Source organism: Globicephala melas, chromosome 11, assembly GCF_963455315.2.
Source record: "Globicephala melas chromosome 11, mGloMel1.2, whole genome shotgun sequence".
Taxonomy (NCBI): Eukaryota; Metazoa; Chordata; class Mammalia; order Artiodactyla; family Delphinidae; genus Globicephala; species Globicephala melas.
The window spans coordinates 18,901,277-18,927,086 of NC_083324.2; the positions used below are offsets into that span (position 1 = coordinate 18,901,277).

General features: G+C 42.3%; 1 protein-coding gene across 1 annotated transcript in view; it reads left to right on the forward strand.

Annotated features, from left to right (window-relative positions):
• Positions 1 to 18,235, forward strand: part of EIF4E3 (eukaryotic translation initiation factor 4E family member 3) — a 38,745-nt gene extending 20,510 nt beyond the window's left edge. The window contains exons 3-7 of the mRNA XM_030867723.3: positions 3,577 to 3,671; positions 5,284 to 5,344; positions 7,935 to 8,001; positions 11,725 to 11,880; positions 16,237 to 18,235. Coding sequence (XP_030723583.1) covers positions 3,577 to 3,671; positions 5,284 to 5,344; positions 7,935 to 8,001; positions 11,725 to 11,880; positions 16,237 to 16,283 — 426 coding nt within the window. The 3' untranslated portion in view covers positions 16,284 to 18,235. The remainder of the gene's footprint in view (positions 1 to 3,576; positions 3,672 to 5,283; positions 5,345 to 7,934; positions 8,002 to 11,724; positions 11,881 to 16,236) is intronic.
• The last annotated feature ends 7,575 nt before the right edge of the window (positions 18,236 to 25,810 follow it).

The following is a 25,810-nucleotide window of genomic DNA, read 5'->3' on the forward strand; positions in this document are numbered from 1 at the left end:
AAATTTGCCAGTTTTCCTGGTAATGATTGATTATCTATTTGGCAAAGGACTGTTGGGAGGAGCATAATTGCTTCAGTCAGGACTAGTAGGTTGGGGATTTGTTAAGTGGACACCATTGTCTAGTGAATCTAAGCACACCTGGGACTCACCACAGCGCCCTGCCCTCCTTGGTGTCCACACATGTTGACTGAATAAGTGATGCCTGACTTCCCTCCCTCTCCTCGGGTTGTCATTAAGGCTTTTGAAAAAAACACTTCATTATTATTAATAAACATTGTGCTTAGCTTTACTGCAATCTACTGTTTGCAGACCACTTAGAATTAATTATAAGTCTAAGGGCTTTTGAAATCTATTTGCAAGGTTCTATCTGTAGTAAAATTTGGATGATTTAACAAACATAAAAGTATGTTACAGAGAATATGACCAAGAATTATCAAGTTTCCAGTGAAACAGCACTTTCGCTTCCACAGGGGAGGAAGAAGGTCTAAGGAGCTGTGTGATGCCGGGTTCCTTCCTTCAGCTCTTTTGCCATCATACATGCTTGACGAGTATTCTACACACTGCGTGAGGTTTGCAATATGGAAACAGACCGACTTAGTGCCACGGACTTTAATGGGGGTCTTTTCCATGAGGTCACTGCATATTTCACTCTCATTTTGTGTTCATGCAGAAACGTGCAGATATGCACTTGAATGAGTGCATTAGGTCAGGGTGAAGTCTCTCACTGTATCTTCTTGGGCTGTAATCTCCTCCTCTCACATTTGCCAAGACTAACAAAATCAGTTGTCTGTGTTTTCAAGAGAAGCTTCTAAAGCCACACACTGTAGCACGATCCTTAGTGTGATGTTCTCACCTTTGGAACGGGAGAAGCATTTTGTTGTGTTTTCCAAGGTGCTTCAAACACTGGGTGAAAAGTTAGGATTTGAGAACTTTGGCAAGGGTGTGAGGGCAGGTGCTCTGGCCTTTTAGGAGACTTGAAGTTTGCTGGCATCAGAGTTCTCTTGGTGGAAGCAGGGATGTATACTCTAGCATAAGTGTGTCCATAAATTCTGCACAGGTCATTGCCACATCATTGCAGAAGTCCTAGGCTAGAGCTAAGGCAGTGGCATAGTCAGTGTGATGAAGGGCACGTGCTGGTGGGAAAACATCTTCAACAGGTGCACCTCACTCTGTGACCTCGTCCATGACCTCGTGGCCTGGTCCATGGCTTCTAGGACTGGAGAAAGATGTGCCTAAAATATGTAGTAATATCTGCAGAGGAAATAGCTTAGTGGTTAAGGGTACAGGGTTTGGAATCCAACTGCCTGGCCTCAGATTCCAACTCTGCCTATTCACACCCATACCACAGGCTATAACTGAAATATTGGAGTAATCTTATTATTTGCACTGATAGCAAACCATTTATAAGGCAGGTATCTCCACAAAGACAGATGTCTGAGCATCTACTGTTACTACAGAGCTATTTTCAGTTACTTCCTACATTAGCACCGTTTTAGTATAAGGGACCCCAGGTATTCTTTTTGTTTGTTTATTTTTTTTTTCCTAGCATTTAAAAAATTTTTTTCTCCTCATATCCTTTTTTTAAATAACTTTTATTGGAGTATAGTTGATTTACAAAGTGTTAGTTTCAGGTGTACAGCAAAGTGAATCAGTTATACATATATCCACTTTTGTTTTTTATATCCACTTTTTTTTTTTTAAGATTCTTTTCCCGTGTAGGCCATTACAGAGTATTGAGTAGAGTTCCCCGTACTATGTGGCAGGTTCTTATAAGGTATTCTTAATAAATCTATTGTCAGGTGGTTTTTGGTTTTTTTTCTGCCTTCAGTTTCATCTTATTGCTGTTGCTGGCCTTGCAGTTAATTTGGCTCCAGTTTTTATGCAACGTGGGCTCAAACAACCCATAAGGATTCTCATTCGACATCGATAAAATTTCATTCCACCTATGCCGCTCTGTTCATGATGCCCTTGGATTCATGTTTCTAATTGTCCTATTGCTTGTTCTGTTCTCCTCAGATCTACTAGGAGACCCAGACAACCACCCTTGACTTACTTCACCACACAGAGTGATATTTTTCATTTGTATAGTAATTCTGTGCATAGAGTTGGTAGCGTAGAGATTCCTGGTACCGTTCCAAACAAGCTGGGAAGGGTTTTCTTCTTTGTAAAAACTCACTTCTTGTCCTAATCCTCGTGGTCATAGCACACAGTGATGCTTGGGAGGATTAGTCTGTGTGCCTCAGTTTCCTTATCTATAAAACAAGAATAATAATTGTACCTCTTAGTTAGGTTGTCATTAAGATAAATTACATAAACATGTAAAAGTCAGAGACCAGGGCTTCCCTGGTGGCGCGATGGTTGAGAGTCCGCCTGCCGATGCAGGGGACGCGGGTTCGTGCCCCGGTCTGGGAAGATCCCACATGCCGCGGAGCGGCTGGGCCCGTGAGCCCCGGCTGCTGAGTCTGCGCGTCCGGAGCCTGTGCTCCGCAACGGGTCACAACAGTGAGAGGCCCGCGTACCACAAAAAAAAAAAAAAAAAAGTCAGAGACCAAATCCTGGCCCTATTACTGTTGCTGCTGTTACTCTCATTGTTACTATTACTCTACTATTTTTATGTAACCTGTTTCTGACTACCAGCCACCCTGTGTCTTAGTTCCAGCTGTTGTAACAGAATACCATAGACTGGGTGGCTTCAGCAACAAACATTGATGTCTCACAGTTCTGCAGGCTGCAAGTTCAAGATCAGGGGTGCCAGAATGGTCAAGTCCTGGTGAAGGCAGTCTTCCTGGGCTTATAGGCAGATAGGCGTCTTCTCATTATATCCACACATGGTGGACAGAGAGGGCTAACTCTCTTCCTTTTCTTATTGGGACACTAATCCCATCACTGGGCGGGGGGGTTCCATCCTTATGGCCTAATTATGCCCGAAGACCCCACCTCCTAATTCCATCCTATTGGGGGCTTGGGTTTCACTATATGAGTTTGGAGAACACACAATCATGGAATTCCTAACACTGTGCATCTTGGGCAACTTGTGGCTTTGGCAGCTGAGCTATTTCCTTTTCCTCCTGGGAGAGGAAAGGAAGGGGGACAGAGCACATGAGGTGATTCCTCTTTGCCTCCTCTATACCCCATCCCCCAATCCAAAGTGTAACAGATTCTTTCTAGGCTTAGAAAGAAGACAGAGTCAGTGTCATGAGGAAATATGATTCAGTACACGTATTCAGCACTACAGGTTTTTATTAGATGCCATATACCTGTCAGAAAAATCATTAGCAAGATCCTTACCCTGTTTTATGTGGAGACACATTGCATAAGAATGTTTGCTAAACCATAGCTTCCTGAAGCATACAACTTAGCCTGACTTCAGAAAAGAACATTCTTTAATGTTATGTTACATTTTCTAGCAGAAAATTAGGAAGAATACTAAGAAAAATCTAGTTTGAATGGGTAGGACTTAATGAGATCTGATTTTTTTTTCTTTAATGCATGAATTTTATAAGCTTTAATGCATTAATTTTATAAGCACAGTAAGTCAATACTGGGTGTATTAAACAAAGTGTTTTTCTTTTAAAGATATTCTGGAGTGTGTACAATAATATTCCTCCTGTGACTAGCCTGCCTTTGAGATGTAGTTATCATTTAATGAGAGGAGAGAGGCGGCCACTTTGGTAAGTGTCTTCTGTATAGTTTGAGGTTAAGGTGGGAGGGAAATGGTTGTGAACTTAATAAAATAACTTCATGCCAAATTGGAATGCCAAAGTAATTTTCTCCTGGTGGTGTCGCAAAGTCATTTTAGCCATGATTTAATTTTGAAATAGACCCCTTCCCTCGACCCCTTTCCCCTTGTGCTCCAGAGTGATGAGCAGGTGTCTCAGCATCCGCCCACAGAGGACCCCATTGCAGTCTCACAATACATAGGTCCTCATTAGCTCGCTGAAGGTGCCGTGCAGGTCTTTGTATCGGGGTGTGGCATCATTTGGGTTTGTTCTTTCACTTGTTCAATAATGACCTGGACAGTGGAGTGAAAAAGCTTATAGGCTGGAGGGGAGATGAGGGAACAGATGTGGTACCCACATCTATTATATGAACAAAGATCATATAACCTCAGACATACCTCATGTGGACCACATAGAAAGTGTATGATACTGATCACGGCCCAGGGTTGAGGGGAAGGTGTCTTTCTTCTTTAATAGCTGGAGTAGTGTTGAGGGTGGAGGACAGTAAGCCAGTTTGCCTAGGCTGGAGTCCCAACTAGTAGTAAATCCTTGCATCATGTCCCTCAACTGATCTAAGCCATTTACTCATTAATAAAATGGGAATATATCTTAGCTCTTTGGTAGCAAATGGCAGAAACGTAAACTGAGCCCCCAAAAAAACAACAAAACGGAATCTTTTGGCTTCTGTAACTAAACAGTCTACCGGTAGGGCTGATTTCAGGCAGATCTGGGTGCTCAATTCTTCTTAGGAATCTGACACTCTCCGTCAGACTTGCTTTGCTTTTCTCTGCCTTGGCTTAATTTTCAGGCAGGTTTTCCCATTTGTGACAAAATGGCTTTTATAAACTCCAGTCTTAAGCCCTACAAGTTTGTCAGTGTCAGCATTCACCAGCTCCAGTAACATGCCAGGGCAGGCTCTCATCGGCCCAGCGTGGGTTGCCTTTCCATCCCTGGCCAATCATAAAGACTACGAAGTCATAAGTGTCTGGGTCATAAGCCCACCTTTAAAGCTAGGATATGGAATCAGCCATATCAGAAAGGGTCTGGCATAAGAGTAGGGGACAAGTAGCTCCTTAAAGGGAAATTGGGGTGCTCTTGCCAGAAGAGGGAGCAGTTACTACACAGGGAGACAGCAGATGTCCTCTACCGGGGCTGAGTCCCCTATTAGGCTTATGACACAAGACTGAAATGCGAATCAGATGAGGCGATGTCAAGAGCATGACATTGAAATGTAAAGGCCTTCTCACATGTGAAGCACTTGTATTAGTTTGTCCACCCCAGGGGGTCTAGGGAACCTCTCCTCACCAGCTCCTTGAGGATGAGAACCTGGTATCCCATCACCTTCCCTACCCTTTTGGCCACTGAATCCCACCTTCTTCCCTCCCCATCTCCATCCCCTTCCTTTTTCTCTCATCTGCTTCTGTTTCTAGTAAAACGAACCGGGGAGAGTTTATTGCAGAATGCTCCGTTGTTTATTGTTTTTAATGTCATCCATTGTTGAACTAGATGTATGTAGAGCTACTTAATCCATGAGTGTAACTGTGAACATTTGTCTTTGATCCAGGGAAGAGGAGAGTAATGCAAAGGGTGGCGTATGGAAGATGAAAGTTCCCAAGGACAGCACGGTAGGTTCGCTCTCATCCTTTTCTAGAAGCTAAGTTCGGGGTTGTTGACAGCTTATGATGAACCTCTTGTGCGTTCTAGACAGTCCGCCTGGTAGACTCAGAATGGGACTGGGGGTGAGAAGTTCTATTCTGACCTTGGGGGTTTTCTGCCTCACACTGTCACCTTGAAAATGCATTGTGAGTCTCTGTAGAAATGGTGTAAGAGTGTGACTGTATCATATAGTTCTGAACAGCTACATGCCTATAAACTTTACAGAAAAGCTGATTAGGGCTGTCATGTCCTCCACAGCCATGACCGACATGTGGAAGTGGGTCTACGTAGTGAGAAGCAGGATCCTTCCCAGCAAAGGCTCGTCCCTTCCCCACTGGGGCGACAAGCACTTCTGAGAATGACCCTGGCACAGAGAGTGGGGATGTGTGGGAGGCCTTGCATCTCACTGCCCTTTGGGGTTTCATGCGAGGCTGTGTCCAGTCTCCCTCTGGGGCTGATGAAACCCTGGTTAATGGCACAGCCTGCTTGGCCGCTGGTTGGCAGTGGTCAAGCCTCAGAAACCTGGGTTTCCCGGGAGTGGGCTCTAATTCATTGTACCGACTGAAAAGAGCATTCAAATCTATTCTTAAGCCGCCTTTGAAAATGGATGAAAGGACACATGCTCCCCAGTCTCACCTTTTCATGGTTTCTTTCACGTGGACGAGCTCAAAGGATTGAAACATCTCCAGGGACCCACAGGCTTGACCTTGCATTGTTTCCCGATGAGCACACACCGAAAGATATGACCCAACTTGTTTGTTAAAGGTGCAAACTATCGTTAAGATGCATAGCTACGAGATTTGGCTAGTATTTGGCATCTATAATTTTTAAAACGTCAGGGGAGCAAACAAAAAAACAAGCAAGGCCTGTGAAGCTCTTCCTGCCCCCCTGAAAGGAGAGAAAGTTGTTTTGAATTTCCATAAGGACACCTTTTCCTTGCCATGTTCTTTATTTACTTGCAGTAGACATTGACTTCTGGTAGAAACAATCATGACGTCAGCATTGGATGAAAGGTAGCTGAAAGACAAGTTTGTCCTCCCTCCTTGTCAGCTCACTTGACCACATTCAGTCGCAAATAATAACGCTTTCACATCTGCACAAGTGCCCTCATCCCAAGCAGCTCAGCCCTCTCTTTGTTGCTGACCGGTGGGAATCCGGTGGGTCAGCCTCCTCTGAATTCACAACAGGAGAGGGAACATCCCCTCCCCCTAACTTCCTCTCAACACCCTCATCTTTGTTCCTAATAGCGTAAGAGACTGCAGATGAGACAGATAAAAAACAGAAGCGATGGTTTGTAGGTGGGAGACAGGTAGACAAGACGGAGGGTCTAGGAAAGAGAAAAGAAAACCCTCCTTGAGAGTGAAAAGCCATGATGGTTGACTGCTGTGGTCTTGGTTAAAAATTCAGTGAGGCTGCTTTCAGCTCATTAGAACATGATAATACGTACTCTCATTATAGTTAATACATTAGTGGGCGCCTGGTCCAGAGCAAACACGCAGCTGTTTATGGAATGGATCTTAAATCTCCAGTGCTGTTGTTGCAATCACAGCGCTGAGCCCGTCGAATGCAACATTTGTTGACTAATTTCATGGTCACAACAGCCCTGGGAGGTCGGTCCTATTATTATTCCCTGTTCACTGAAGGAAACTGTTGCTCAGAGAGGCTAATAAGCCTGCCCAGGGTACAGCTCTAAGCCGGCTGTCAGGAATCAAACCTGGTTCTGGTGGAGTTCAGGGCCTGTGAATCAAGACAAGGAAGAGATACGGAACCAAGAACTTTTTGAGGAAGAGGAACTGGAAAGAACTTGGAGACCTCCAGTTACCTGTGCGTGGATGCTGACTGTTGATTGGATGGCATTAGGGGGTCTTCAGCAGAAGAGGCTCCAGGTTTTCTCATAGGGAAGAGGTGGACTAGAGCGTGCACTGATTCTTCCAGGGAAATGCACATGTGCGCGCACACGCACACGCACACACACCACAGTTCAGTCACTTAGCAGAAACAAAATGCCTTCAAGTGAATGGAGATCTGCAAGTCTCTGGTAGTCAGTAAACCAGAAATTTCCTTAAGTGTTCTTCACTTGTGTAACCTTGGAAGTACCTTATAAACTGCTGGAAAAGAGAGAAGGATGGTCCTAATAGCATTCACTTATAACCAGCTGATACATTTTGAATCAGTGAGAGGCAAAGAAATTGGAAAAGTGTAGGTCGTTTGAGTGCATTTTCCCCACGTTGCTCTCAACTTCATCAGAGGTGGCACTAGAGATTAGCTCTGTAGCTTCGGACCCCACAGTTTTGTGGACACAGAGTTTGTGACTTGGGATCCCTTGTATCTCTCTGTGCAAAGCGATGTGTAAAACAGTACAAACATACGCCACCACGTGGGTGTTTACGCCTGTGATTCAGCGATGCCTGTGGGCTCCAGATACGGGCGTGGAAAGGGCGTGAGAGGTTAAAGAAACTGTGACTTGGGTAGCTCCTGAAGATAATTGTTTAAAAATGTATATGTGTTCCTTTTCTTTGGTTTTCTTTTGCTTTGCTTTTTGTTCTTTTCCCACACCAGTCCACAGTCTGGAAAGAGTTGTTGTTAGCGACTATCGGGGAACAGTTCACAGACTGTGCCGTCGCAGGTAATGAGACCCTCAGCTCTGGCGTCCCCGCTCGCGCGTGCTTGGCTTCTGCTTGTTCCTTGCTGAGCCTTGTTTCTGTGTGTTTGCCTTTTTTACATATTTTGGAGTTGCTTCTTTTGTAACTATGAAGTTACTTAGCTTTTTCCCATGTGCTCGTGGCGTTTTCATGTTACATGTGTATGTGCATATGTATACTTACATATGTGTATATTACGTGGATATACATATGTGTATGCGCCTATATATTTTTTTGCACTTATAGCTCATCTTCATAGTGTCCGTGACCATCTGTCTAAAATAAATAGGCAGAAAAAAAGGAAAACTGTTTTTTTTTAATTGAAGGGTAATTGACATACAGCCTTATATATGTTCCAGAAGAAAATGAAATTTGACATTGGGCTCCTAACACCACTGGTGGTGGGCTTCCTTCACCAGTTCCAGTTCTTCCAGAAGAGCCCAGTGGCTTAGTTGTCACCTGAAGTTTGTAGTTAGGTCGGCACAGTCCTTTCTGCCCCTCTCAGTTACTCGCCCCTTCCTCCTGTCCCTCTCTTGGTCCCTTCTACTCAGAGTGAGAGATAAAGGGGAGGTGGGGATGAATCGCCATTAGCGTCTGTGATCTGACAGCTGGGGCTGAAATGTAAAGTCTTCAGGACTTGACTTTGAAGACTTCACTTGAAGACTCACTCAGTTTTCAAATACTGAGTGCGTTTCTGAGAGCCCTGTGAATACATTTTTATTTTGCTTTTTTTGTTTGTTTGTTTAATTAAAGCATAGCTGATGTACAAAACCCATACGTTACAGGTACACAACATAAAGAGTCACAATTTTCAAAGATTACACTCCATCTGTAGTCATTACGAAATAGTGACTCTGTTCCCCAGGCTGCGCGACACATCCCCGTAGCTTATTTTATACCTAATAGTTGGTACCTGTTAATCCCTTAGCCCATTTTTATTTTGCTTTGTTTTTGTCGTGAAACCACTGAGAGAGGAAAATTGAATTGCTCGTTTAAAGTTTTGTTTTTTCTTCTTGGGTAGTTCCTTCTGAATGCTTCTGAGGTAACATTTAGAATCACATTTTTCCTGTTCAGCTTTCATTTTTTTTTAACTCTTTGGTATTGACTGATTTGCCCTCAGGCGTCTTAACTGGTTCTGTCTTTGGGAACCCTTATAGGCCTAGCCGGTGCCAAGCAGGTTTCAGATTTACCTCACTAACAGTTTCAATCATTCTCCTTTTGTTTTCCTTAATTCCTGCACATCTTTTTATTCACTGAAGACAGAACCTGGGTTAAGATGAAATTATCTTAAAAGTACAGATCCCTTCCGTTTAAATAGGGGGTAGGTAGCAACTTTACAATATGTAGTCAAAAATGCATCTTCGGTATAATTATAAACAAGTAAATCCCCGGGAGAGGAAGTTTTCTGTATGAATTATTCCTGTTTCCAGAACCAGGGAAAATAGTCTAAGTAATAATAAATAGGCAGGATTGAGCAAAGAAGACCTATTGTTCCGTGCTTGACTTTGGAACGAGAGCACCATTAAGTATTAACTGTTCGCTCTTAATTAACCCAGCTCCACCACTACAGCAGGTCAGCTCATCTCTCTGGTCCTCACTTCCCCCATCTTCAAACAGTGGCTCCTCCTAGCTCTGACGTCTTGTGCTGCCAGTACCCTAAAATCATCAGCGTTTTTGCCGGTTGATTCTGCTTATGAATATTACATGTTTGCTGATGGATCTCCTTTTGCATACGGGCTGCAGCCTTTTTACCATGCCCTTTCTGAAAGTGCTGTGCTAGGAGGTTACACGTAGGAACCAAAAGCCAGACGAGACTGAAATATTGACAGTTCAGCATTTTCAGCACCCGTAAAGCTACAGTACCCTCTGCCCAATAGTGTAGAAATGGGCAAAACAAAAAGACTGGAAAATGCTGCTCTTTTCCTGAAAGGCTGAGCTAGTGTCTTCACGACTGTTCTTGAAAGTGGTGAATGCCAAAGCTTCCCTCTTCACTTGATGATTTTTTGTTCACATAGAATTTAACATTGAGCTCTAGCAAATATACTTTGAAGATAAATGAGAAAACAAGAAACACGTACATAAGACACATTTCTTGAGGGGATAATAAGTTTCTGTGGGTAGCCGTGATCAGGTACTGTTTACTCTTTTGGAAATTTTTGTTTAAATGTGACATGTATACAGAAAAGGACACAAACTGTTATGTGTGTACCTTAATATTCTCAAAGTAAACAGATCCCTGTAACTGGCACCCAGATCAAGGAACAGAATGTTACTGGCCTCCAGAATCTCTCCACACCCTCCCTTCCCCCAGAGGTGGCCACAAGCCCAACTTCTGACACCTTCGACTGATTTTGTCTGCTTCCAAACACTTCTATACGTGGAATTATTTAGTGTCACGTCATATACATTTAGCCAGAGTCAAGTTTATTTACAAAGGAAAGAAGGGAGAGAGGGAAAAAGGGAATGAAGGAGAGAAGGGAAGGATGGAGGAAAGAAAGGAATTATTTTACTGAAGATGAACTCCTTTAGTAATTGGACAGGTCCTCATTTAAATTGTATCTAAATGCTGGAACGTTTTAACCTCCAGAAGACACACGGGAAAACTGATAGCAGAAATATTGAGATGTACAGATTTATAGTAAATAAGGAAAATTAGGCAAAACATATTAACTAAAGCAAAATTTCCTAACTTTGATAATGCTCATCTTTCACATTTCACTCGTTGATGCTGAGTGTGCAAGGGCAGAGGGGTGACCCTACTTCAGTAATGTGCTGCAAACATGTATACCAGGAGTCAAGTCTTTACTCCTGTCATTTTGCTGCAAATGACTGTACACAAAGTGGCCCCAGAGGACAGTACACAATCCTACTTATCCAGCCACCATTCTCGAATGCCTACAGAGCAGCCCCCAATCCAGAATTTAGTTAAGAAAAAAAAAAAAAGACCTACATTAATCAAAGTAGATAAATGCTTTCCTGCCCATTTGCCGAAGTGCTCTAAGGACATGGCCACACTTAGAAGATACTTACTTTATACACAGAGCTAACAGATGGTCATTGATTCTCTAGCCTACAGTTAAAATGCCCAAACCAGAAGGGGGATGGCTAGGGAGAAACAGGCAAGAGCAGGGATGATTAATAGGAAAGGAGCAGACAAGCAAAACCGCAGAAGCAGAATGAGCAACTCGGAACACACAGTCTGGGTCCAGTTAGTGTTGGGGCCTGGAGCACTAACCACCCCGAGATCTCTGAATGGTTGGCGGGAAGTCGGGAGAGATACTTGCTGTTCTTCACAAAGACAGCCAAGCATCGAGGAAAAAGTTCATGTGAGTTCAGTTGGCTTTCGGGGGGCCGATCATTATGCAACTTGAAGAAGTCTTATCAAAACAGAGTCAGAAATAGTCCAAAGCTTCGGTAACATGTTAAGAAGGGTAACTCACTTGTCTGGAAAATTTGTTTGGCCGGGACACTCTGTTTACCTAAGTCGCCGGATAAATGTGATGTGACTGCTGCGGCTTTTGCCCACTAACTTGCTTTTTGTCCAACGATCCCCCTTAGAAACAGTATTTATCACGGGTTCTCTCGTGCCACCTTGTCTTGATCATCTTCTCTACAACTTACAGATAAAATGATAAGTGCTAAAAAACCGGCTCCCAGCGGACTTGAAATTATCACTCATTTCTTTCTTCCCCCTTCCTTCCGCTCAGATGACGAAGTAATAGGAGTTAGTGTCAGTGTCCGGGACCGGGAAGACGTCGTCCAAGTCTGGAATGTAAATGCCGCCGTAGTGGGGGAAGCCACCGTTTTAGAAAAGATCTATGAACTCCTGCCCCACATATCTTTTAAAGCCGTATTTTATAAACGTAAGTGCTTCATTTCCAGTTACTACTTTCTAGCTTATTCTATCATACTTTTAAAGACAGAAACCGTGTTGCCAATGAGGTGCAGGGAGAATCGCTTGAAATTCTATAATCCAATAAGTAATTCAATAAAATACATTTTAAGGGTGTTTTAAAAAAACTGTAGCCTCAGAAATTGAAGTGAGATTTCAGTTGTCGCCTAAACACACGGATCAGAAAAGGAGATACTTACTGTTTTTATTTCAAAAATTCAAACCTGATCTCAAACTTGTCATTCTCAGAAAAAATTACCTTCTATTCGAAGCAACAGTAACAAAAAAAGTTATTATATGAGCTGGCAGGTAGATTTTCAATCATCCCTTCATAAACAGGGATTTATAATGTATAACATCTGTATCCGTGGAGGAACTCGTTCTGCGCACAGGCAAGATTGAATGTTCTACTGAAATGCTAATACGTCCTCATTACGGATGACTGTGACACAGAAGAGAATGCACGCATAGTGGTGAAATGTTAACAGTATGAATAGGTGTGTGGACCCATTGTTTCCATCATGATTCATGTTCATTGCTTTTGTGTGCTCTTTTGAAAAAGTCATCTTTTTCATAATGAAAACAGCTTAGTGCTATTAAACCAATGTTTGGTAGATCAAACTGCGGGTTACAGTTTTAACAGTGAGTTAGAGCAAAGCATTGACAGCCCTACACGTATATGGTGAATTTCCTATTCCCCAGACTGTTCCAAGAGTCAGTAACCCAATTTTTTTAAACCACGGTATTTCATTGACTCTAAGATGCTCTTGATGATAAGTATTATTTTAGTATTTTACTAAGAAAGAAACATACAAGGCTCCTAATTGACCCATGGCACGTTCTTGATTCCGGGGTCTTCATATGTGCAGTGGGGAGGCGGAGTGGGGAGTGCATCTTAGCATTGGTGAAATATACTCTGTTACCGTTTCACTTTTCCCAACCCCTCGTCAAAAAGGAGAAGAAAAAAAGTCAGATTTTGCTTTGTGATTGTCTTACTGTGATATGAAGACTAAGCCTCCCTCTAGGCACTCATATAGTCACAGGCCCAGTGCTTTAGATTTTAAGCAGTGGGACAGATCTGCTGCTGCAGATACTCAGGAGATGCTTAGCGTCTGAATTTTAAATGCAAGTTTCAGTAAAAGAGACAGAGGATGGCACTGCAGAAGGCGCTTATTGATTGTGCCGTGCGGAAGTCGCACATTTGTAGATGCAGTTTTGCCTCCATAGGGAGCATTAATTGTATTTTCAGCCCAGATATTCATTGAAAGTTCACCGAGGGTCTTTTTTTTTTGTACTCCGCGAGACTCACTCCAGCAGAAACTCTCCAAAAGGAAGTATGTTTCGCCGCCATTTATGAACGGGGCGAACACGTCCTTTACCTCCTTAGGACCTTCTCCACATTTGACTCCAAAGAGTAGAGAAGCGATTTGGAATGGTCAAGTCAGGCAGTCTGGACTTTTGTCCCACTTCAACACTGTGACCTCGAGCAAGTCGCGGTGTCTCCTCCTTCCACTTCCCCATCTGACTATTGAGAAGGTTGGTCTTAAATGATCTCCAAGGTCCCTTCTGCTTCAAAATTCTAACACGTAGGGTAGCAGCAGGCTCAACACATGATAGGAGTGTTTAGGCCACAGAGATAATCGGGCCATTGAGTGGTTAGGCTAGTTTTTAGGCCAGTGGCAATAATGAGGTAAGACTAAGCAAGGATGAGTCATCACTTCGTTGTTGTGATGGCTGGGGTTGGGGGAGGGTGGGGGGAGAAAAAAGCGAGACAGAGGAGGGGACATTGCAGCTCCCCAGATCAGGCGCCCTTTAGGGCGTCTACGTTTATGTGGAGGCCACGGTGACATTCGTGAGTCAGGCAGAACTGGCTGCGGGTCTTAGTAGAAATGCATATTTTAAGGGCATAAATTGACATTTAAAAATTCAAAGATTATTCAAATAAAAATTGGAATTGGAAAAAACAAGCAATTGTCTTTATTTTAAATAAAGCAGGCAGTCCTTTACTCAGTAGGGTTATACACCACGTGCTGCAGAATTGATTTGGAAAAATGAGGTTTTGGGCAGAAATGTTACTCACAGCTTGATAAAGAACAGGCAGGGTGTTAGGTAGGTAGGTGAAGAACAGGTAGGGTGGTAGGGTGAACTAGGTCAGAAATGGCCAACTCCACGCTCTTCCTCAGTCTTGTTACAGGAACCACGTGACAGGGGAGATTTTCCCGCATAGAAAGAGCCCTGATGAATTTGGGCAGGGCCTCCAGGCGGGTGGCTGAGGGTCAGGCTGTTGATAAGTTATCTGTGGGTTAGATACAGTTTGGTTACTTGACTGAGAAACTTAAATGAATGGAGACCCCCTCCCCCCGCCAAATTCTGTTGGGCTCTTCGGAGCAGCTGAATGACAAATGTGTTCTGATGTGAGAATTGCTTAGAGCAGAGTTTGGCAAACTACACTGTCCAGCCAAATCTGCCCCCTTCCCACCTGTTTTTGTATGGGCTGCAGCTAAGAATGGCTTTCACATTTTTCAATGGTTGGAAAAAAATCAAAAGAAGAACTACGTTTTGTAACATATGAACATTGTATGAAATCCAAATTCCAGTATTTATATATAAAGCGTATTGGTACCTAGCAATGCCTGTTTGGGTATATCTCATCTGTGGCTGCTTTAACGTAACAAGGGTAGGGTTAATAGTTGAGACAGAGACCCTGTGACCCACAGAGCCTAAGATGTTTATCCTCTGCCCCTTTCCGGAAAAAAGTTTGCTGACTCCTGGCTTTGACCTTTTCTATATTCCCTTTCAACCAAGGCTAACCCAAGGCCCACAGAACTTTTCCCTGTTCCCCAGAACTCTCCCGATTCTGAATGTTCTGTTCCCATCTCCATGACCCATCAGGACTGCACTGTCTTAACTATGACTGCCCCGAACTGTCCCTCCCACTGAGAAGTAATAAAAATCCATGGACAGTGCCTCTCTCTTGATTTATCTTTCGGGGTCCAGCATCGCTAAGAGGTCTGTGCCCCACCCCCCACTTGACCCAGTAGCAATGCTATACTTCATTGAAGAGCAGGCCATGTTTTGTTTGATGTCTGTCCTAAAAATCTTTCTTAAAAAGAAAAAAAAAACATACAAAGTGAAATATTTATTAAGTTCTACATGTGAGAAATGTTCAATTAAGTCAGCTTGGAGTCCTGGCCACCCTTGGGAATTGGGCCAACCTGCGGTAACCCCGGGAGCTGCAAAGTGTGCTTCTCTCAATGTTTTATCCAAGTGAAGAGCAGGTTTGGGTGAATGACCATGATGATCCTAAAGGGCAAATGGTCCTGTTCCCCGCCTCACCCCTACCACACACTAGTCTGAAGAATTTAGTCCATCTTAAAAATACAGACTTAGGAGGGGCTTAGGAGGTGAGATGGGCCAGCCCATGTCTGCCCTCCTAGGACATCCTTCCTAGGGGGGAGGGGGGATGGACAAAGCATGGGGGATCCTGAGTGGCCTTTGGCTTTTTCAGCCCCAAGTCAGTAACTTTTCCATTTGAGAGAAGAGGATCTGCCCTTGCTTCATGATGATGGTTTAACCAAGTCCAGGAAGTGGATTTTCAAACTGGGCCTTTCGCCTTGGAGGAAATATTTTATATTTCACAGGTCTCCCAATTCCCACCTCCACTTTATAAAAATTTAAGTCTTTGGAAAATATTTTTCACAGCATCATTTTTTTATTCTGAAGTTCCTAATTTTAATTAGTCATTTTGCAAGCCAGACAGTAGGGCTGGAAAAAAAGAAGAAAGAAAAAAAAAAAAAACGTGATTGGGAAAAATAAAAGACCCATCCATTTAATGAAACTTCATTTCCCACAGAGGGTGTTTAAAGGTAGGGGAGGACCTAAGAGAATTGCTGTCCTCCTGGTGGTATTCTCAGTTCTGTTTTACTTTTGTTTTGTTTTATTTTTGAAGATAAGCTTGTGAATGGCCCTGTCTTGGTTCTGTGAGGCCCCTCCCCAGCACTGCATTCTGCGGGGCGCATTTCCCTACAGAATTTGCTGGCAGCCCAGTGTATCCTCTTCATCAGCTTGCTGGGATTACTCATCCTCTCCGGCACAGCAAGAAGGAACAGGCAGCATGCCCATTGCTTGTTTATTCCTTGTTTTAATTTTCATTATTACGTTTCTCAGGAAATGCACGCCTTAGCTAACAGTTACTGGCACACAAAGGTATTTGAGTTCTTGCCAACATTTGGGGAAACTGAATGAGATGCCTTAGAGGAGGGTTGCCCCATCCTTTGCTTAAAGTTTTCTTTCCTTTTTTTCTTTTTTGTTTTTTTCTGTCCTTTAGCCCATGAAGAGCATCATGCTTTTGAAGGTGGACGTGGAAAACACTAATTGCACTCTGTAAAGAATTCTTTGTCCTTTGCTGATTGGTTTTGGAAACGGTCTTAACAGGAGGGAGAGTGAAGAGAAGACTTGCCGAAGCCCGATGCTGGTCCATTTAGAGTGGGTTTCTGCCCTTGCAGATTGAGCAATTAGGATTCAAAGTGGCAGGTGGGGTGGAGGGAGATTGTGTGGGTTTTTACCGTCACATTACTTGCTTTTTTTTTTGCTTTCTGAATTCTCTGTTCTTTTCACTCCATTTTTTTTTTTTTTTTGCCCTTTTAAACTCCTCATTCAGTCTAATTATTGTTTTCTATACTCCCCTTTCATTGAGGCACAAGAAATTGGTTTCCCTTTAAGTAGCTCTGCTGTACCTAGTTAATGAGAATATGCATAATCGTGACAATACTGCTTTTGAAAACCACACTGTCCTCGGAGGAATACTAGCTGGGTGAAACCTGTCTTTTGATTATTTGTTGTGACACATTCCTACATACTGTGCACTGGGCATTGTTTTTTCTGTCCCAGGGAAAAGAAAAACCTTACTTAATCTGATTTTTCACTGAGAGCACACACATCTTTTATTTTTCCTTTTTAAGAATTTTTTTTTTTCCGAGATGAAAGGAAAGGAATAGTTGGGTTGCCAAACATGAAAACTATAACCACAGTTGAGTATCAGGATATAAATCAAACTGTAGATCTTTGGACCCTCGGTGGAAATACTTTCCAACCAGAATTTCAATTTGGCCTTTTCAAAGGGAGGCGCTTGGAGTGGTAGCAAGGGGTTTGTCTCAATAGGAAACCTTACAATTTCTGATCTAAAGAGGAGGTGATATTTTAAGTGTTTGAATTAAGCTGCTTCTAAATTTTGGGTGTGTGTACCCACTTAGGGCTTTCCAAATGAATTCAGACACATTTTGTTAAATGATCCCCTTTTACCGTTCACATTGTGTGTCGTTTCCAATAATCAATCATTCTCCGGTGTGGGCAGCTTTCCCCCTGCCTTTTTCATTTAGGAGCAGAAGTTAAATCTCATTTCCAGGATGAATGTGAACATTCACAAAGTTGAACTCTGAATGCATTCTGTTCACATTAATTTTTAGAATTGTTGAGATACATCGTATTACGTTACCAAATAAATACCGGTTTTAGTAGAAGGAAATGACCACCCTCTGGAACACTCAGAATGTTCTGATTTCCCTCCGTGGACTCTGCCAAGCCTCCTACTGCGTCTACCTGAAAAAGGCAGGGCCATTTGGAGACGCTTCCTCCTGCTGGCTTTTCTTTCTGGACTCAGGGGAGCTAAGGCATGCTTATACTTCTCACAAAAGGGCGGTGCATCCCAACTTCATTGCACCCAGGACTTTTAATTCCCCTTGCAGTACTGACCAGCAGAGAGAGGTGGGGCTCCTTGCAGCCCGCAACCTGTGTTTGTAAATAAAATCCTCCATTCAAACATTTTAAAGGATTTGAAACAATATCTTTTTACAAAAGTCGTGCCCTTCACTTGCATCACTAACCACATCAACCATAATAACAATGATCATGGCTTTTCTTTTTTTTTTTTAATGCTTTGTTTCTAAACTTGAGTTTCTCCAGTGATTTCAAAATGAGGTATAAGGATATCAGACCCATTTTTCAAAAGCCTGGAACTTTTATTTTTTTAAACATTGTACTAACATCCAACTTGTTTTTAAATTATTGATCAAGGATTTAAAAAAAATATTCTGGGCATGAATTTAAATTCTTTTTTATAATATAAGTACTTTTCTGATAGAGTAGAACAAAGGATATAATTGACTTATCTTCATTATAATTGTCATATATATTTCCACAAGTAAATGGATGTTGAAGTATTTTTATTTTTGAACTTTATTTAAAGCATTGTGATGACATGTTCAACTTTTGCATGTATGTAGCTTTTGAAGTAAAAAAATAAAAGGAATAGGCATGTTAGGCTCCCATTAATGTTTTCTAGTTTCTATTGTTTATGATCACGAAACATGGTTTAACACACAAAGTAGGTTTTTTTGTCCCAGAGAACTTGTGCCACTCTTTCTGACCCTGTGGAAAATACCAGCTGTGAGAAGGGTTTAATTTGCCCAAGTTAAAAACCTATCATCTAAATTACCCTAAGAGAGGATTTTGTCAGATTTTGCTTTGGAAATTGTTTTAATTGACTATTTAGTTCTTAAGAGACAGTGTATGAACTAAGCTGATGTAATCAGTTTAAAAACCTCTCATTACCTTTTTGGATTAAAGAAGCTAATACTCTGGAGATACAAGGAAATGTTTTGTGGGGCACGTGACTTTAGTGTTAGGGTGGCGTCCCCCCCTCGGCCATTGCTGGGTAAAGGGGGTACTTGCAGTAGAATCCGGGTGTCTTTCAGTGAAGTCTTTGCACGTGTAGCCTGGACTCTCTGCATAGAGCCATCCAGAAGCCAGAGAGCTTGCTCTCTGGTCTTTGTCATTCCTATTAAATAAGGACAGATGGTACTCATTGAAAGTAACTTGTCTGTATTTCGGTTCTCTTTTGTAAGCGCTTTCTGAATGCCAGCTCACTCCGTTTTAATATTCCTCCCACCCACAATGTTTCTGCATTTCTGAAGTGAGGGTGTAGTTTACATAGGACACGTCCATTTAATATGACGTGCCTGTTAAATTGAGGGATACAGTTGATGGAGAAAAAACATGGAAAGGAAAACACAATTCTGGTAAACTTTGAGTTTAACTTGACTCTGACCTTCTCCACTTTCTTGAATTTAGCCGATGTCTAGATCATACATATAGTCACAAGGCTTTGTACTTGAAAGAAATTTTGAACATAATTGGGCCCACTAGACATAGTGTATAATCTACCCACAGAGAGATTGTCCTTTGTGAAAGGACAGGGGACTAGCCAGCGTGATAGAGCTGGGCATTGAAGTCTGCAGGCTACACCGCAGTCCAGGCTTCCTTAAACAGGGAACACTCCAAGTCTGTCCCCCTAACGCCAAAACATGTCACCCCGATCACGCACTAAATATCTGATCCAACCTGGCCATCGATACACCGATACATAATCAGATACCCTTGTTATAAGCAGCTCTCGTTCTCTGCCTGTCACACTCAGTGACCGAAGCAGTGTCACAGTGTGGTGTTAGAAAGTAACCTTATTATCCCAGGAGGCGGGCATTTTGCTACACGATGCCCACCTCTGAGAGGATCCCAACTTTTGTATTTACACAAAGCTGACAACGTTTGGAGCGACCACATGGTGGCGCTGCTTTCCCGCCAGCGGTTCTGCCTCAGCAGCATCGTGTATCCAGCTCTGTTTGTATAATCGTTTTAAGGTTCCACTGCCTGTTGCTCTTTGTGGTTTTATAAAAATTTGATGAGGTACTACCAGTAGAAGTTTAGCTCTCCTACACCTAGTAAAAATGTGTCAAAGACAGAGCACTCCGGATGTGCTTTAAAAAAAAATCTCAAATCTTAGGCTCTCATTGAGCCTATAAGCAGTTAGGAAGAGAAGGAATGAAATAAACTAACATATAGGAAATACCAGAAATATTTCATCAAAGTGGGCAAATCTTGTGCCCAAAGGGAGAAGTAAAGTTAGAGTTTGATTCTTTTTTCTTTTTAAATATGAAAGTCCCCTTTAAAAATGTAAGTCTGCTGTTCACCTTTCCTAGATTGATGTTTCTGTCACGTTTCGCTCGTTACAAATGCAAGTAGAGGACTGCCTGTAGACAGTTTATTTCTTAAAAGAGGATATTCAGACCGATGACAAGTTACTTAAGAGTTTGGTGAGTCACGATGGTCAATGCCTGGAGAACTAACTGCTGCAACAGCAGAGAGGGGTCAGAAGGTGAGCAGGAAAAGGATAGGAATGGAAGTGCAGTGAAAGCCCCCTTGGGGTCTCTTCTCCTATGCAGCAGTTAGAGTGGGCTTTTCCTCTCCATCTCCCATGAGGACAAAAGCCCAGATAGATGCCTCACACATCTGATGATACTGTTCTGTTTTTGTTTTCTGCTTTTACATATGCATCGAAATCTAACAGCACTTCTTATTTAGGTTAACCCATTCAGGCTCCGAGTCACTGTCTTATCGATCTGGCTGATACAACTCTACTCCTAAAACTCACAGACTCTTAGAATTTTAGAGTGGAAGGGACCTTTGAGATCATCTACCAGGGCTTCTCATCCCTTAGCATGCAGAGGAATTTACTGGGGTGCTTCCTTTCTCGACCCCGAACCTAGAGTTTCTGATTCAGATACCTGCCTTTTTAGCAAGCGCCCCAGGGGTTCTAATGTGGATGGTCTTCAGACCCTCACTTTGCAAACCCCTGATTATATCCAACCCCTTGATGTTTCAAATGGGGAGAGCCTCACAGCCACCGCCGCACCCCCCACCCCACCCCACCCCACCCCTGCAAGCTCTCTCAGGTGACCTGATTTGTGTGTACAATACCAACAACCTTCTGAAGGCTGGAGAAAGCCATTATTACTTAGACTTGAGAAGGTGATGTTCGTAAATAAGAACTTTATGGCTAGGACCACAAGCAGTAATAGGTAGCCCACCTCCGGAAGTCCATAATATAAAACCTTTAATACAGAATGGTGGCTTTTCTCTTTTCTAGATACCATTTCAGCCTGTTAAGAGAAAAGAAATTAATGTTCAGAAAAAGTAGGTACCCCATATGTGCAGTAACTCCTTTTCCATAATGTCTTATGGCATCTGGGGTTCAGCATCATTGAACGAGATTAAATGAACGTTACAGAGCTATAAAATTGCATGTAAAATAACTCAAAAGTGTTCAAATGACTATCAGAGTAGTCTGGGAGTGAATTTCCACTCAAATTAATTGTCACTCCTAGATGTGGCTTAGCAAAGCTGTTACTAAATTGGAAGGATCCTTTGATACGTGGAAGTATCCAAAAAAATCAAAGTATTCCCTAAACCACGTGAATGATAAGCAAAAGTCATTGTGAAGTCAGTATTATTTTGTTCATCGTTGCTACTAAAATTGAGAGTCCCATTGTATATGTGTGTGTTGAATGTACCTTACTAGAATATCCAATACAACAGCCTTTTGGATATTCTATGCTCTTGTGTCCTTCGGAAATCGCAAGGTTGAAGAAACCTGTCTTAAATGGCTTTGTTTTGGTTGCTGCCTGAGAAAAGTGATCAACTCACTTAATGTAACGCACGATCTCTTTATGACAGTTTCAACTTAGGTTGAAGTGAGAGAATTTTTCTGAAACTTTTATCTGGGAACAAGTGTTTGAGATTTATTAACCTGGCAACTTTGCATGAGAGAAACAAACGAAGTAAATAGTAGCATTTCTGAGTTCTCTATAGAACTTTTTTTTTTTTTTTACAAACAAGCGACTTTTGATGAAGGTTTAGGAAGTGAAAATTTTAATTTTAGCAGTTTACATAAGTGATGAATGGGGAATATTAAAGGACTTCGAGCATTTTAATTAAGTTACAGTGTTTCTAGTTTCAGTTAGAGCTGTTAGCTTCGTGAGTATACATTAAATCACCACCCCCCCAAAGAAAAATTTCTCAGCCCTCAATCAGGTAATATGGCTGACAGCCACTGTATGGTTTTTCAAAAAGTCTTAACTGTCTTCTCAGTAATTGGGTAATAACAAGTCACCATCCGTTTGCATGTCCCCCCACCGAGATTTCAGTTTCATTGACATTGTTACACAAAAGGATTTCTGAGCTTAAACTAGTGGGCACACTTGACCTTGGCACCGCCAGTACCCTTTGTCCCAAATGTAAAATCTTATCACTGGCATTCACAGTTATTCATTCTTTTGAACCCTGTTACCTGTGTAACTTGAAGCCGGTTTATTTGCCTGATGTTTTGGATCTGCCTGTGCCCCCTCCTCCCCGTGGTATACCATCTGTGCCCTGTGCGTTGGGGGCCCTTTCACATATGGCTACAAGCTGGTGTAATGCCCTTCCTTTTGATCTGGCTTCATCTCGTGATTTGCTCAGTATTTTTAAGGTCAGACTGAAAAGTTTTCTGTTCTAGTTATTTTTGATTTTATATTGTGTGTTGTGTTTGATGTTCAGATACATGTGAAAGTTGCTTCTCTAAGTCAGTAATTTTTATTCCAGCCTTTGGCAGCCATCAGGTAAGACTAGACTGTACTTTTCTTACTTGAAAAACAGTGATTTATGTGTTTAGTGCACATGTTTGGACTTTTCATGCAAAAGTTCTTGCCGTTTTCTGATTCGGGACTGTATTGCTGTGAATTGGTGCTCCTTCCTTTTCTTAAGTTAGAACTTCGTGGGGTTTGTTTAGGTGTTCATTAATCTGTAGAGCTTTATGTCGAGATCTTTCCTAATCTGTTGCCGTGGATTCTCACGCTGTAACTGGGTTCTATAGTATAGAAATGTCGTTCTACTCCCTCAGGTTTAGAATTTCATGCAATGTTAGAAACCACACTGCTTCATCTTAATAAGGTTCCAGGTATGTATATGTGTGGTGATTGTCAAACCCTGTTTATTCCGGCACCTACTGAAACTTTCTGTCCACCTGTTTGGATGCGTGTGAAGCTCCTAGCATGGTGTCTGACACCTAGTAGGTTGCCATGTGTCCTCCGGCAGGAAGCAGCTATTTCTATTTCTTCTACTCCCGTCTTTTTTTTTTTTTTTTTTTTTGCGGTACGCGGGCCTCTCACTGTCATGGCCTCTCCCGTTGCGGAGCACAGGCTCCGGACGCGCAGGCTCAGCGGCCATGGCTCACGGGCCCAGCCACTCCACGGCATGTGGGATCCTCCCGGACCGAGGCATGAACCCGTGTCCCCCGCATCAGCAGGCAGACTCTCAACTACTGCGCCACCAGGGAAGCCCTCTTCTGCTCCCTTCTTGAATGTATTTGGTGATAGGGCTCACGTTGGTGTCTTAGAAAACACATTTTATTTTCATTCTTTTTCTTTACCCGTTACTAAGAATGGTTTCATTTTAGAGTAAGCCAATCATGCTTGTTTCTCTTTTGTCCCCCAATTTGCCCGTAAGATTCAGTTGCCCCTTAGGTAACATAAAGTCGATTTACTCTTGCTTTCTAGCTAACATATGCCTTTAAAAACAAGCAAAATGCCAGCACTCTTATTTCTCCCATTCATCTGTAGACTCTTCCTAACTCTCCCTGTAAAAGCAAGCAGTTCAGGATTGTGTATATGATGCTCAATTAATTTTAACACAGTGAATTAAATGAAATTAATTAAATGAGGAGCAGGGCATAACAGTGTGAAGGCTCTAAGATTTCCTAATATCTCCTCCACCCATTTGAGTCTGATGACTGCAGCCGTGTATTCGGTGTGTCCTTTATCACCTAGAGGTTATCCGTGAGCTTTTGGAATGTGTTCTTGGTGGTTTTATAAGCATAGGCTCTGCCTCCCCACCTCAAATCCAGTTTTTTCGAGGCCAACCGGTGACTCTTTTAGTGTAGTAACCGCTGTTAGAGAACTTTTCACTGCTTTCACTAATGAATGTATTTTTTAAAACTCTCTGGAATTCTACAGGAAGTTAGGTCTTTTGTTATAAAAAGAAAACAGTAGCACTTACAAGGCTCAGCAAGCCTTAAAATGTGTATCATTGAAATATGTATCTATTTCCCATCATCTGGCTCGGCCATGGTGCTGACTAGCGTATTTCTTGCCAGAGAAAATAAGTTTAAATCATAAGCATATTTAACTAGCAAGCATAAATCATAAGCCTTTCCAGTCATAAGCACGCTGAACTCTGGTACCGTTTGTACAGATGGTATGGTTAGTGCGTGTGCTCCACCCAGCCTCAAAGATGTGGACAAGTTTTTACTCCCCGATTTCCTCTTTCACTGGGGAAACTTAAATCATTTGTTTTCGGTGCACATAGAATTCTGGAGAGCACAGACCTAGAGGAGGTTTCAGGTCCTAGGAAAGTTTTGGGTTTTGTGGCTTACTGGAGAATGAAGGAAGTGAAGGTTCAATACTAAAGCAATAATGCCCCCTTTTAAGGCAAACATAATTGGTGTTTTGTGAAGATAGTCAAGTTCTGAAGGGCAGGACTTTGATTTTCAGAGTGTATCTTTAAAAAAAAAAATCACGGACTCAGAAATAAAATTTTAACAGAAGTCCCTTGGCTTTCAAAGAGTGTTCCCCAGGTGGCTGGTTCTACAGAAATACTTCGGGATACTGCAAACAAAGCTCCTATTGTAAAATATATTTTTAAAAGTTTAGTAAAACGATAGCACATCCATACTGACGTGCGTTGCGTGGCAAAACGTTAACATTTTGGAAGCCAGTAAGCGTAATTTACGTGCTCATTGATTTTGTTTTATGAAACAACACTTTTAAGACCTTTTTATTATAAAATAAAACCAAGATATAGAAAAACCACCCAAAACAAACGTGTAGCTTAGTGAATTGTTACACGGGGAAGATTCTTAGAACAGCACCCAGGTCGAGGACTGGTGCCCACTACCCCAGGAGCTGTGCCCACTACCCCAGGAGCCCCGTTCATGAGTCCCCTCCTGGTCACAGCCCCACCTTCCCCATTAAAATAACCTTTATCCTAACTTAACAGTAAGCACTTCCTTGCATTTCCTTTTGGTTTTATCACTCGAGTGATAAACCTCACTTTTATCTTTTTCTGTAGAAGCTCCTCTACTTATGAAAGTTGAGGTCAGAAAAATCATTTATGAGCCCTTTCAATGATAAGTGCAGAGTGACCGTCTATAAACAGTTGCTATCCCCCCAAGTCAACAACTGGACAGGCTCTGATGTGCTTCTGCTGGGGGTTGCTGCTCTGGTCACAGCTATATTATTAACAGTAATAGCTAATGTGTATGGAGTTCCATGCCCTCTAAGCACGTGGAATAATTAATGTACTTCTCTCCAAAGCTCTAGGAGGTAGATCCTCTCATTGTTGTCCCCACTTTCTGTGTGTGCAAACTGAGGTTCAGAGAGGTGGAATAACGTGTCCGAGGTCACACAGTCAGTCTGTCTCAGAGCCAAGTTATATCCAAGGTAATGGCTCCAGCCCGTTCTCCCAATGCTATGCTGCCTTGATGGAAGTTGAAGATTCCGAAGCACAAGGATTTTGAGATTCCATATAAGAGTTTACTTCTAAAGGAGAGGATCTACAGCTTTAAGAAACAGATGGAAAAATTGCTGTCCTAGATCACCTTTTTTCCTTTTACAGATGAAAAAATGACCCAGAGAATATAAAGAATCTGTCTAAAGTCACACAAACAGTTGGTGGCAAAGTTACAGACAGATCCCCAAACCTTCCAGCTGTTAAAATCAATGATCTTTCCTTCATTCCATACCTTATGTGGAAAAAAAGACATTTTCTATTCTGCTTTTTTGCATCATTTCCACAGGGCAGAGTTGACTTGAAACCAGTTTATAACTAGGCCGCACCATCCACTTGCTTATTTTCTCAAGGTTTTAACTGGGAATTAAAAAATTTGTATTTGAAGTTTGCTTCCCCGCGGCACTGACTGAGTGCCCAGTCTGTGGATGCACGTGCCTCACTTCTTCTCCAAAGAATGTACAAGA